The sequence below is a fragment of the Sminthopsis crassicaudata genome, chromosome 3, assembly GCF_048593235.1.
Source record: "Sminthopsis crassicaudata isolate SCR6 chromosome 3, ASM4859323v1, whole genome shotgun sequence".
Lineage (NCBI taxonomy): Eukaryota > Metazoa > Chordata > Mammalia > Dasyuromorphia > Dasyuridae > Sminthopsis > Sminthopsis crassicaudata.
In genome coordinates, this window is record NC_133619.1 from 583,782,345 (window position 1) to 583,796,909 (window position 14,565).

At 36.3% G+C, this 14,565-nt stretch overlaps 1 protein-coding gene across 1 annotated transcript; it reads right to left on the minus strand.

Annotated features, from left to right (window-relative positions):
• Positions 1-837: 837 nt before the first annotated feature.
• On the minus strand, positions 838-1,785 carry LOC141559928 (olfactory receptor 52H1-like). Its single transcript, XM_074297586.1, has one exon. It carries the CDS (start codon positions 1,783-1,785, stop codon positions 838-840), a length of 948 nt encoding a protein of 315 aa, XP_074153687.1.
• Positions 1,786-14,565: the final 12,780 nt, after the last annotated feature.

The following is a 14,565-nucleotide window of genomic DNA, read 5'->3' on the forward strand; positions in this document are numbered from 1 at the left end:
TTAGTGATTTTTAAATATTTTAACATAAAAGTCTTATAAATACATATATTTTCATACTATATACATGTATATGTATTATATATACATTTCTAAAAGTTTTTCCCCCAATACATAAGTAATCAAAAGATATGAAAAATCTTCTCAAATAAGAATTGCATTGCAATCATTGAAAATCATTGAGGAAAATTCTCCATATCAAAATTAGTAAGAGAAACATTGATTTAAAAAGCAGTCATGAGATTTTACCTCACACTATTAACTCAAATGAGTTAAAGATAAAGACGTATTCATATAAAGGTGAACTTAAGTGATAAGAAGGATAATGTATATGGTGATATAATTTAAAGAGAAACACCTAAGGTTAAAAATTGGTCACACTGAAGAGGAAAAAACAGAGCCCAAGAAGGAGCCAGATTACTCACTTGTCAGGTTTTCTAATTGCAGATTATTTGCAGTCATTTGTGCCACTCAATAAATTGGAATTTGTAATCTTGATAAAATGTATTTTGCATTTCTGAAGTTCCACAATTAACTTAATAACATTTATTTAATTATTCCAGAAGTATTTACTGCATAATTTACTGAATCTTTACAATGTACTTGTTCTATTCTGTGAAGCAGATAGCTACATGAATAAAAGATGGTTGCTGAATTATACTGAATTGGATTGGAATGATTACCTTCCTTTAGAGAACTTGCAGTCTAAAGTAAAGATTTAAATATTCTCTAACTGAAAGCTCATATGCACAGGTAGTATCTAACAAACAAATGTCCATTCTGCATCAAAATTGCATATTGTTAGCTTCTTATAAACTTTTCCTTATTCAAAATACCATGTCATTGGATTGCCTTCGGAGAGAACAAGATGATGACTTTGTGCCTTATTTGCTTTGTCTTAACTCCATAGATGATGGGATTGAGGGCTGGTGGGATGACTAAGTAGAGGTTGGCAAACATGATGTGAAAAGTTCGAGAAACATTGTGTCCAAATCGATGGGTAAGAATGGAGAAGAAGGCTGGTATGTAGAACATAAGGATCACACAGACATGGGAACCACAAGTACCTAGTGCCTTTTGACGGGCATCCTGAGATGGGAGGCGGAACACAGCATGGAGGATAAGTACGTAAGAGACAGCAATCAATACTATGTCTGAAATTACAGTCATCATGGGCACAGCAAAACCAAACCAGATGTTGATGGCAATATTAGCACAGGAGAGGCGGGCCACACCAATATGTTCACAATATGTGTGTGGGATTATATGTGTCTGGCAGAAGGGTAGGCGCTTCAACAAGAAAACAAGTGGGAAAATGACACAGAAACTGCGAAAGCAGATTCCTACTATGATTTTAATGATGACTTGATTAGTCAGGGTGGTGTTATATCTCAGTGGAGAGCAGATGGCCACATAGCGATCAAATGCCATGGCAAGCAGAATGGCTGAGTCTAAAACAAAGCTGTAGTGAATGAAAAACATTTGGGTGAGGCAGCCGGTGAAGGTGATTTCCTTGGCTCCAAGCCAGAAGATGCTGAGGGTTTTGGGAACACCAGCTGTGGACAGCACCACGTCAGTGGAAGCCAGCAGAGAGAGGAAGAAGAACATGGGTTCATGCAGACTGCGCTCCATGACAATAAGATACACTAAAATTGAGTTTCCCACTATAGCCACGAGGTAAATAGCACAGAAAGGAATGCCAATCCAGAAGTGGAACTGCTCTAGCCCTGGGATTCCTACCAGGATGAATATGTCTGGATTGAAGCTACTCCAGTTATATGTGACCATTGTGATTTTGTTTTGGATATCCTGGAAGTCCTAGAAACAAGCATGATTACCAATCATTAGAACCATATGGATTTTTCTTAACTCCATTCCTCTAAATTTACCTTCAATTTCAACCCAAACAGGAGTTGAATTCTAAAAAAAAATAATGTGTTCAATTACTGGATATTTTCTTTTCTATTACCTTCATTAGTACCACACTCTTTACCAATTTTGGTTTTCTCAAAAGGCATTTCTTGTATTAAATATGAGGGAGAGAGAAAAAGAGAGAGAGTAATAGAGATAGAGAGATAGAGACAGAGATAGACAAATAGAGATATCCAGATAGAAATAGAAACAGAGAAAGACACGGGAGACACGGGAGCTATAAAAGATAATGGCAGACATCCTTTTTTATCTCAATATATAAGACTTGTTTAATCTACCAAAAAAGTTGAAAGGGTCCTTCAAGGCAATTTAAAAATCCATTTTAAAATACATTTGCAGTTTTACACACACACACACACACACACACACACACACACACACACACACACACACTAAAAGCTTACCTAAGGCCACTACCAGATTTAGGAAGGAGAAATTAGCACAGCACTAGAAGAAATATCTAAGTTGTAATTCAATTACTTCATTTGATAGATGGACTTTGTCCAAAGTCAGGTAGGGAACTAGTGACAGAGCAAGGATTTCAACCCTCTTATATTAATTAAATGTTGTCCTAAACTAGCCTGTCCATCATTTGCTCCTTGTTAGAAGGTAGCTGAGAGTCTGAATGTACCTCAAATGGAAATTTCCTGGTCTCTTTTCTTTTCTCTATTACTGCTCATGCTACAGGTATTTCTCTATAATGTTGGTCTGAAATAAAATGAAGATCAAAGATCTTGATTGTTGATAGATGTTGAAGGCTGGATGTTGAGAGCTCTCATTTTCCTCTCATCCCCTCAGGACCTTGCCCCAGAACTAGCCTGAATGCTAGCCCTGCTTTTTTAGAAGTTATTTATTATATTCTGAACTTTAGAAATAAAACAAGCATATCCATAACATTGTAGAACAGAATAAAGATTGCACATGAAACTGCAAATCTATTTTGTACAGCTTGCTATTCTTTTTAAATACATAAAGTTGTTATGTAATTTTCTCTCCCCTCATTTTCCCCCTTTTTCCTTTGTTCCTCCTCCTGTCCAGATGTAGACAGGTACCCTTAGATACAAATATATATTTTATATGTAATATCACTATACATACTTCTATTTAACAGTTCCTTTTCTGGATACAGATAGTGTCTATTAGTGTCTAATAGTAGATAATTTTGGTATTTGTAGACATGAAAATAACTTAGTCCTATAATTATTATTACTAATATTAGTCCCACAATTATTAAAACAATACTGTTACTCTGATTTTAGATTTTCCCACTGCTTAATAGCAGTTACCCACCTGTTCCTAATCTGGATACAAGCTCAAAAAATGTGAATACAAATGGAACATAAAGGTATACTTCAAGGAATGGGCAGATACAATTCTATTTATCTTTCCTTATTCCCTTGGAAGTTAGGGTAGATATATTAGTGAAAAGCCATTCATGTCCCTTGACAACTCTGGCAATTCAGGCCACATCAAATCAAAAAAATTAACCATTTCCTTAACTAAAAAGTTTGCATCATTCTGTATGTGTTATTTCTCAAGGGAACCAAAGGGAGAAAATTACTGGATTGCTGAGAGGTATTGGCTGGGCTAGAACTTATCATGATACTGAGATTCTGAAAAAACAATTTTAGTCGTCACCAAATTGTGGGTGTTTACTAAATGCTTTGATTTATTCTCAGATTTCAATAGAATGTTTGGTCTTCAGTTATTATTAGAAAAGGTGTCCAGAAAAATTAAGGATGTGGATCTTGCATTGACATCTTGCTCAATACTAATTTTTTAATAATGTTTTTTTCAATTGCTTGCAGAGTTTTTAATATTATTTTTTAAAAATCATACTAATGTTTTGACAGCTTTAATTACCTCCTCTTCAATGAAAAGGATGCCTGTTATATTTTTAAATACTTAGCTTTTATTTGGGGTTCCAGAAGAAAGCACAAACCTTGAATTGATTCTCACATCTACCAGAACATTGCTGAGGGAAGAATCAATTCCTTCCTCAGAATTTTAACATTCATTTTTCAAAAATTTGAGTTCCAAATTCTCTCCTTTCCTTTCACCTCCTTCCTTTACAATGGAGCATGGGGATTATGAATAAAATGATGATGGTATTTTGGGGGATAAACTACATGACAATAGGGCATAAATATGTCTGATATTTATATATCATATATATATATATATATATATATGTGTGTTTCTTACAAAGGGAGAGAGAGGGGAAGGCTCTATCTTAATAAATCTAGGGTAATCTATCTTTATGTGTTCATTTCTTCATCACTCCCTCTTTTCACCCAAGTTACATATCTTGTCTCTCTCTCTGTCTGTCTCTCCCTTCCTCCTCCCTTTTTTCCCTCCTTCCCCCTCTCTCTCCCTCTCCTTCTCCCTTTCTTTCTCCTTCTTCTTCTCTCCCTTCCTCCCTCCCTCCCTCTTTCCCTCCCTCCCTCCCTTCCTCCTCTCTTTGTCTGTCTGTGTCTCTCTCTTTGTCTCTCTCTATCTCTGTCTGTCTGTCTGTCTCTCTTTCTCTCAACCAAACATACCTTTTTCTAAAACGTTCCTTACATTATTCTCCCAAACTGGGATAATCTTCACTAGCCTTCTGATTTCCTAAGTCTGATTCTTTCTTTAGGATTAATCGCCATGATTATATGATATGATCTCCATGAAACATTCCTTTCCCCCTAACTACTTCAGCTTGCAGAAATCTAGAATTATATAATCTTAGAATGAGAGGAAAACTTCTTAGGTATCTAGTCATAACTCCACCTGAAGCAGAATTATAATTTATGTGAAACTTCAATATTATCTCCATGAATAGTCTTCAGAAAAGAAATTTTAGGAGCTCTTGTCCTTCCTCCTGAAGTCTGGGGTACAAGAACTGTTATCACTTGTCCACATGTCCTTTTGGAGTAATACAGTTGAGATCATGGGCAACATGGATCTGTAGCTGACTCCCTAACACCTATTAGCTATTGATATGAAAGTTTGGAACTTTAAGTCTTTCCAGTGGAGTTGGTGAAGTAGTGGTGGTGGGGTGAATAGAGGGAGAATGAAAGACTAGAAGGGAGACAGTTAGGAAGACAGAGTTAACAGTGACTGGTTTCTAGTTTCCAGTTCCATTTAAAGTCAACTTCTTTCTTTTATAGTTTTTATTTACCAGATATCTGCATGGGTAATTTTACAACATTGATAATTGCCAAAACTTTTGTTCTAATTTTCCCCCTCCTTCCCCCGCCCAGATGGCAGGTTGACCAATACATGTTAAATATGTTAAAGTATAAATTAAATACAATATATGTATACATGTCCATACCGTTATTTTGCTGAAGAAGAATTGGACTTGAAATAGTGTACAATTAGCCTGTGAAGGAAATCCAAAATGCAGGTGGACAAAAATAGAGGGATTGGGAATTCTATGTAGTCATAGTAATCTTCCAAGAGTTCTTTCGCTGGGTGTAGCTGGTTCAATTCATAACTGCGCTATTGGAACTGATTTGGTTCATCTCATTGTTGAAAATGGCCACATCCATCAGAATTGATCAATATACTGTATTTTACAGTCAACTTTTACAAAGGGATATTTATTTTAAAAATATAGAAATAATAGATGTACAAATAATTCCTCCAACATGTTAGGAACATATTTTCCCCTATATCTCTAGAGAGAAAGAACTTAAACTTAGCTCAGTTCCTACATAACATTGGTCCCACCAAGCACTGCTAAATGAGCACTTGTCTTAACCAGGGCTGGGCTGGATCTCAAAGATCATTACTTAATGTCACCTTTAGGTACTGGTTTTAAACTAACTACAACACTCAGATTCTGGGAATCCCAGATGTTCTCCCTCTCCTGAACTTTCAAAACTCACAAGATTTGAGGCAAAACTTTCTTAATCTAAAACAAACAAGCAAAAAAAGAAATGGCTAACCCAAAGACTTAGGCTCTTTCCCAGAACCATATAGATGAGAATACCCTAATGATAATAATATCAGCTAACATTTATATAGTGCTTTCTATATACAAGACATTGAACTAAGGGCTTAATAATTATTATCTGATTTGATCTTCACAATAACCCTAGCATGTATATGCTACTCTTTTCCTTTTTTGTTTCCATTATTTTTCATTTTGCATATAAGAAAACTGAGGTAAATAAAAGTTACATGATTTGTCCAGTATCACACAACTGGTAAATATCTGAGCATTGGATAGGAACTCAGGTCTTCCTCATGCCAAACCCAACCATCTATCAATGGTGTCAAGGAGCTTCCTTAAAGCCTCTCTCACTGCCTCTCATTGTACTCCATCAGCAAAGTCACACCACCAGGGAACAGTTGAATCAGATATTAGGGAATGGGTGAAACTCTTTGGCATTAGTTCCATTATTATTTAAACTACCCTGGATTGGTGGATGGGTCTGCACAATTGCTGTTCCTGGGGGGGGGTGGAGATAATAGTGTCAAGGTTAATGGCAAATGTCCATGCTTTCTAGACTTTGATCCTCTAATGAATGACTTAGTGGGATGAAACCAGCCCACAAACTCAGGGAGTGAGTAGTCTGTAAAGAAGAATTCTTGGCTCATAGGATTTTAATTTTAGAACTGAAAGGAGCTATAAAAGTCTTTAATTCCAATCTTCTCATTTTTATGGACAAGGAAATTGAGGTATATAAAAGTTAAATGTCTTATTTAGGTTAAAAAAACTAGTAAGTGACTGAGACAGAATTTGAATTAAAGTTATGCTGAATTCTTATTTTATTGTCTACAGAAGTCATATCCTATTGAGAGGTCTAGAAGGATTAGATTTAGTAAAGGATATCTAATTTGTCAATTTAAAGATTTTTCAGTAACCTAATAGAAAGAAGTTTCATTTGAGTGATAAAATTAGAAGCCTTGTTGTATATCATAGTGAAAGAATAACAGAAGACAATAAAGAAAATTAGAAAATAATAGAGTTGTCCAACAGAGAACAATGCAATGATATCAAGAGTTCTGGACCATGTTCCCTAGCTGATCTTGTTTCCTATTTGTCATGTTCTTCCATATATATATATATATATATATATATATATATATACATACATACATATATATATATACATATATATATATATATATACATACATACATATATATATAAATAATCTAGCAATTACTACTTGAAAGAGATCGCACAAAGAAAGCCAAGAAACATCATAGTCAAATTCTAAAACCCCCAGGTCAAAAAGAAAATGTTATGGACAACAAGAAATAAAAAATTCAAATATGGTAGAACCACAATAAGAATTATAAAACACCTACCTGCAATTGCATTAAATAATCACAGATCTTGGAACACTATTTATCAAAGAGAAAAAGAATTGTGGTTGTGGCCCCAGAAAAGTTAAGCATAATTCTTAAAAAAAAAAACATTCAACAAGTTGCCAGACTTTCAGGATTTTGTTACAAAAGACCTGAATTTAATATTAAATTGGACATATTAGATTCAAGAAAAATATGAGGTAAACATCAAAGGCTAATTACAAGGGATTCATTAAGGGCAAAGTACTTATTTTTATATGTGGAAATGAAAATTATATGTTCAATATTGTCAGTAGTAATTATATAGTTTGAAAGAAAGATTGGGGTAGAAGTGAATATAATGTGATTCTAAAAGTAAAACTGTGTAGGAAACAGAAGAATTAGATGGGTGATACCAAGATGGTAGAGAGAAGCCAGGGAAGTACCTGAGCTCTTCCCATTTTCCTTCAGAAACAACATTAAATCAAGCCTCTAAATGAATTCTGGATTTATAGTACCCACAAAAATATGGAGTGAAAATATTTTATAAAGTAAGATAACTAGAAGGCTATTAGGAAAAGTCTGTTTCACTTGGTAAAAGGGGAGCATGACCCAGCACTGGCATGACATGGGCAATGTAGCAGGAAGATCTTAGCCACAAAACAAATCAGCAGCAGTGGCCCCTTTGTCCTAGCTTAACAGCATGCCAGCTCTGAGACCTCCAACCCTAGCACAGAAGGAAATAGTGAATACCCAAACCCCACAGGCTTGATTAGGGCCATCCCAGCACAGCAAGAAAACTGCCAGCAGCTCCAGCCCCAGTGAGTAAATCCAGTGAAAAGGTCCTTGTCCCCCTACAAAGTAAGCTTAGCACTTTGTTTGCTGGGTTCTAGGAGCAGAGCTCTGTAAAGGGCCAGAACTCTGAGAAAAGTATACTTTAAACAAGGATACTTATAGCGAGTGTTTACTCAGTGTGATAGATGAGATAATGGTTCTCCAGTTCACATATACTTAGTACTAAGCATGGGTGATATGATGGTTATACAGTTGGCACATGCTCAGTGTGCTATAGTGATGTAATTGTAATAGGGTATTTAAGGGCTGATAGGACTGGAGAGAGATGGAGAGTGAAGGAGAGTGTGAGAGTGAGTGTGTGCTGGAGTTTGATCTCAGACTCACAGACTCCAGACTCTATCCCTAACCATCCTTGTGGTGACTCTCCTCCTAAAACCAAGGCCCATCCAGAGATCCTCCAGAAAGCTAGTCTGGACATTATATAAAATAGAGGTAGATGGCAGAATAGATTAAAAACCAGAATCTAACAATAATGTTTGTATGAGGAGTTTTTTTTTTTTTTTTTTTTTCGAAACAGAGAAATAACTGATTATGCTCTAGCTCAAGTTTTAAAAAGTGCAGGGAAACAATCATGATCTCAGAAGTGTAGACTCTGCCTACCTGAGATACCTGGTTGGGTGAGAAAACTTTAGATATTGCTTGTCCCTTTCTTTTTCTTTCTTTTCTTTTCTTTTTCTTTTCCTTTTTTTCTTTTTCTTTTCTTTTCTTTTTTTTATTTGCAAGGCAACTTGGGTTAAATAACTTTCTTAGGGTCACACAGCTAGGAAGTATTAAAAGTCCAAGGCCATATTTGAAGATACATATAAGATTGGATTGTTGACTGTAGAGCCACTTTTATCTTACCTGTTCTTAAGAATATCTAATTTTTATACCTACAAACTTAAATAGCTACCACTCACTGTTATTCCCTCTCTATTCCTTTTCCGGTCTGCTCTACCTGTATATCTGCTGCTTTACCTCTCTGAGCAACTCTGCTTTGATGCTAAATTATTGACGATTCCTTGCCCACAAATGTCATATCTTTAGAAGTCTCCAACACATTGTTCACATCTCTCCTGGTGTACTTCTAAGTCTACTGCACCTCCACTATAGCTCTCTGTACAGCCTGAGTACAATATCGTGTTTCTTTTAAAATATATATATATATATATGTTATTTTAAGTATTGTCTTCTGCTGTTAAAATGTATGTTCTGTGAGAGCATTGTTTCCTTTTTTTTTTAATTTCTAGTATTTACTATTTTTTTCAACACATTAAACTAGGAAGCACTTAAAAAAGCTATCTAGGTTCTTCCTTCCTTACATCCTAGATGTGAGGCTCTGGATGTAAGGACCTAAGCTCAGCAGTTCAACTGACCAATCATAACTCAGTAGAGAAATCCTTGTGACCAGGAAATAGGGTAAGTATAAAAATAGATAAACAGGAAACTTTGGTAAGGGATAAACTTTTGTTTTTTCAGCTGAACTGGGGCAAATACTAAGAAAAGAGCCTTCCCCACCCAAAGATGAGTGTATAGCATGCATAATTAGGTTAATATAGAAGCAGTGTGTGTTGGTAACTTGGAAGAACTTTCACGAGCTCAGTTATACCTAACCACAGGCCCTTAGAGCATTCCCTGCTCTCCTGACCCTCTTCCCTCAATTTCACCTTCTTGGGCAGAGGGAAGAGGAGGAATGGGAGGGGCAGTAACACCATTAGCACCACCCATGCAGCAGTTTGTCCACCCTCTAAGACAAGATTACAAAAGGCTTTAGTTAAAGCTAAAGAGGAAGGACAAAATACATCTGATTTGAGAGTAGAAGCATACCCTGTTTGAAGAGTTTGACTCTTCAGGTCAAGAAAGAAGAGGATATACTCCTTTTAATCTGGAAATTATCAAAGATCTGAAAAAAGCTTGCATTTTTTATGGGTCTATATCATCTTATGTTAAGATGGAATTAGAGAATTTGGTTTATGAAATTTTAACCCCTAATGATTGGAAATTTGTTACAGGCCAGAACTCTGAATTTGAAGCAAGGTAGTAAGTGGAATTGATGAGACAATGGTTATCTAGTTTAGCATGATGTTTAATAGTTCTCTTAAGTCCAGTATGATTGATTTAATCTTACAACAAATAATGGTTTCCTAGTAATATAATGATTAGTTTATACTCAGTGTAGAGCATTTAAGCCAGGAGCCTTAGATAGATTCAGAGGAGAGGCAGAGAAGACAAGAGAAGTGGAGGAGGAGCTTAAGCTCTTAGAGGTTCAGAGAGACAGGTAGACAAGAAAAGGACTGGAGGCTGAAGCATAATCCCGGGGACTCACATCCACATTCATTCATCCCATTTCACACCACCTTTGTGGTAGGCTCTCCTCCTGTATTTTCTCCACTGAAACCAAAACTCCAAAACGCTTTTAAGAAAACTAACTGGGCCCCAGGAAAGAAGACAAGACTTTGAAAGAGGTGATAAAGGATTTGGATTACTCTTGTGGTGATTACTCTGACTGAAAGGAAGGCTACCCAAAGACCCCCAAGAAAACCAAATGAAGAACTTTACAGAAATCTATCATGTTTAAAACCTGAACAAAACTTGTTGTGGCTTTCTGATTATAGTGAACTCTGTAGAATACAAGCCAATGAATTAGGCAACCGGCAGTTAATATACTAGTCACCTTTTATCAACTAGCTGGTATAGGTCCTTATGCAGACACTTTAACACAGATTAATTATCCTATAGCAGCATATGAGTAAATTAATGCTACTGATATCAAAGCAGCAATTCCCTCCCAGGAAGACAAGATAGCACAAGGTCCAAATGAACCCTTTGCTGATTTTGTGGGATGTCTGCAGACAGCTGTCATATGGACTAATGGTGAAAATGCAGTAACAGACGTTATGATGACAACTTGCTAGACAAAATGCTAATGGGGTTTGTAAAAGAATTATATGGGGACTACACAAGGATGTTCCTTTAGAGGAGATCATAAGATGCTGTGCCACAGTGGGCACAAATACCTTTTATACCCAGGCTAGGTTGCAGATTTTTCAAGATATGAACATAGGAAGACAGGATTCCTTTTGGCAAGGGACTTCTAGAGAGACTCATCAATGCTTTTAGTGTGGTAAAGTATGGCATTTGAAAGCTCAATGTTGGCATAGAGACAGAGTGAGAAAACAGGGTGAGAGAACAAGACCTAGTACCCCATGTCCAAAATGCAATGGAGCAGAAGCATCTGGGCATCAGAATGTAGATTGACTCAGGGAAACAGGATGCAGGCCCAGCCTCAGGGTCCAAGACCAAAAATACTTGGGGCATGAAATGACCAATCAGCCAAGAAGGAACCTGATAGGAGAAAGGGATTACAATTGGGGAGAATAGAGTTTTATGCATCTGGGGCAACTGAGATACCTCCTGGAGAGGTGAAATCTGTTCCTTTCCAGCTTATGGATCCCTTACCTCCAGGTACAGTAGGCTTGACCATTTTACATTCTAAGAGTGCTTACAAAACAGTGGTTATCCATACACTGATGTGGGAAACTGGAGAATGTGTAGATAATATCCCAGTCACTAATACAGGTAGACAATGTGATACATACTCTTAATAGGGCAGTTTGGTGATTTTAACTCACAGCAACAGAATCCAGGAATATACTGGACAACAACAGTTACAGCTGACTGACCTACACTCATTATTTATATAAATGGCATACCATTAGAAGGATTGGTAGACACAGCTGCAGATTATACAGTCATTAGAGGTGCAAACTGGCCCAGTCACTGGCCAAAGATTAAGGCAGTCACCTACATGTCTGATGTAGTAGGATCAATAGCAGCTGAAGTTAGTGTTACCCCTTTGAGATGGATATTTGAAGGCAAAACAAGAGTTTTTACTCCTTTTATTGTTGAACAAATCCCCATTAATCTATGGGCATCTTAAAACAGGATTACAAATGAATACTTCAGCTTTTTAGCCAAGAGTACTAATGAAGGCCTGCCACAGGGAATGAAAAATAGCCTTACTATGTGTCAAATGTATGTGGCTGCTGCTTTTATTCCAGTAAGAAAAGCATTCCAAAAGTTATGTTGTTACATTACATGGATGATATCTTGGGATTGCACCTGAGGAGCAAATGTTAGTAGCATGTCTACAAAAGACAATAGAAACCCTAAGGAACTACAAATTGCACATAGCTCCAGAAAAAATTCAAAGGCATGCTCCTTTTCAGAATTTAGGATATAAAGTATATCCTAAGGTGCTTACAGTACAAAAGCTTTCTTTAAGAACAGATAGTTGAATACCTTAAATAACATTCAAAAATTGATAGGAGATATCCAGTAGATGCATCCAATGTTAGGCTTAACCATTGTATGACATTTTAAGGGGAGATACTGCTTTAAACTCACCATGCCAGCTTACAAAAGAAGCACAAGAGGCGTTGAGAGAAATTGAACTGGCTTTATCCAATGTGGTTAAAAAAGGTACTCAAAAATCCTTGGAAATATCAGTTTTTGCTATGAAAGAGACACTCACAGCAGTCCTTCATCAAGGAGACAGTGTGATAGAGTGGATGAACCTCCCAGCACAACCAGAACAAAACCTTACTCCTTACCCAGTGCTTGTGGATAGAATTTTATTAAATGGCATTAAGCGAGTAGTACAATTATCTGGAATAAGACCTGACAAGATATATACCTTTTATATTAATGCACAGATTAATGTATGCTGTGAAACCATCCTAAAGTGTCAAATTTTATTGGCCATAGCTCCAAATTTTACACATGGGTCTCCACTAAAGATAACCTGGCTATTACATCATTTGCAATTGATTTTTGAAGAAAAAGTTTCTAAGATTTCTCTTAAAGGACCAACTATCTTTACAGATGCATCCAAACATAACATTGGTGTTGTATACTCTCATGACTTAACTATAAAGAGAGTAGTCAGAAGTCTTTTTCAGTCCACTCACCAGAATGAATTGTATAAAGTCATGCTAGCTTTTACTTATTATCCAGGAGATGTAAATATAAAATCTGATTCAGCTTATTCAGTAGGCGTGGTACAAAGAATTGCAACAGCCGAAATAAAATTTGTAGTTTCTAATATATACCAGCTCTTTAAGGAATTTCAAGAGCAAGTAAAAATGTGTCAAGGTAAGATTTATAGCTTTCATGTTCACTCTCCTAGTGGACTTTCAGGTCCTATTTTTTATGGAAATTCAAAGACAGTTTTCTATCTATTTTCTATCGATAGTTTTCTAATCATGTTTACCAATACTCCTTTATATCAGGTAGCCTAAGAATCTCATTCTAAATATCAGGCTGCTGAAGCTTTACATTTGCAATTTGGGATAACAAAAGAGGAAACTAGAAGCATAGTAAAAACCTATACAGCTTGCCTTCTTTTCCATACTACTATGCTCTATGCTCCCTCCAGGGAAGAACCCTAGTGGTTTGAGACCCATTGAAATTTGGCAAATGGATGTGACCCATTATAAATCTTTTGGTCATCTGTATTTTATCCATGTTATTGTAGGCACCTATTCAGGATTTATTTTTGCAATACCACGAGCAAAAGAGACTGCCTGAGTGGTCACTGAATTCCTTATACAAGCTTTTGTAATTATGGGTATGCCACAAGCAATAAAAATAGATAATGGACCTGCATATACTTCTAAACATTTTGCAAACTTTTGTGCACAATATCATATTTTACACACCACTAGCATACCTTTTAATTCTCAAGTGCAGTCAATAGTAGAAAAAAGAAACAGAGACATCAAGATGTTCCTCCAAAAACAAAAAAAGGGGGGGAACCACAGGTAACCCTAGAAAACTTTTAAATGTAGCTCTTTATTCTATTATTATTATTATTATTATTATTATTATTATTATTATTATTATTATTATTATTATTATTATTTTGATAAAGATTCACTGGGTCTAGCAAACAGGTTTTATAACCTGATGGAAGGGCAGTGTCCAGTGAGAGCAGCTCCACTATCTTTAGATAATAGCCAGGTGATGTGTGTGGAGAGATCCAGAAAGTGGTGAATAGAAGGGACCAAACAAGTTTACTGCTCGGGGGAGAGAGTTTGCTTGTATCTCTACAGATGGAGAAGGAATCAGATGAGTGCCAGCGAGCCATATCTGCCTTGTCCTTTGGAGAGAGGGAGAAGACCCATGAAACATCTGGTGGCTCCATCTCTGACTACATGTGCCATTGAAAAAGCATGACTGTTAACCCAATGTGTATGGCAATTGACTCATGAACATCAAAAATTTTCAATGAGACTGTTGCAGGTCTTCAAAACCTGCAGAATCATTGGATTCCCTCACACATGAAGCAATGGACAATAGATTAGTTTTAGACTACCTTTTGGCTGCTGAAAGAGTTGTATGTATGAATGATATTTATATACCCTCCTTCTAGGATTTATGAACATGTATATCCTCATGTTCATTCATATTGTTTGTTATATCACTACTAACCTGTGTTATATTTCTATGTGCTTGTGTAAT

Bases quoted from the DNA above. Each gene is read 5' to 3' on its own strand.
- LOC141559928 (XM_074297586.1), bottom strand. From the start codon at position 1,785: ATGGTCACATATAACTGGAGTAGCTTCAATCCAGACATATTCATCCTG.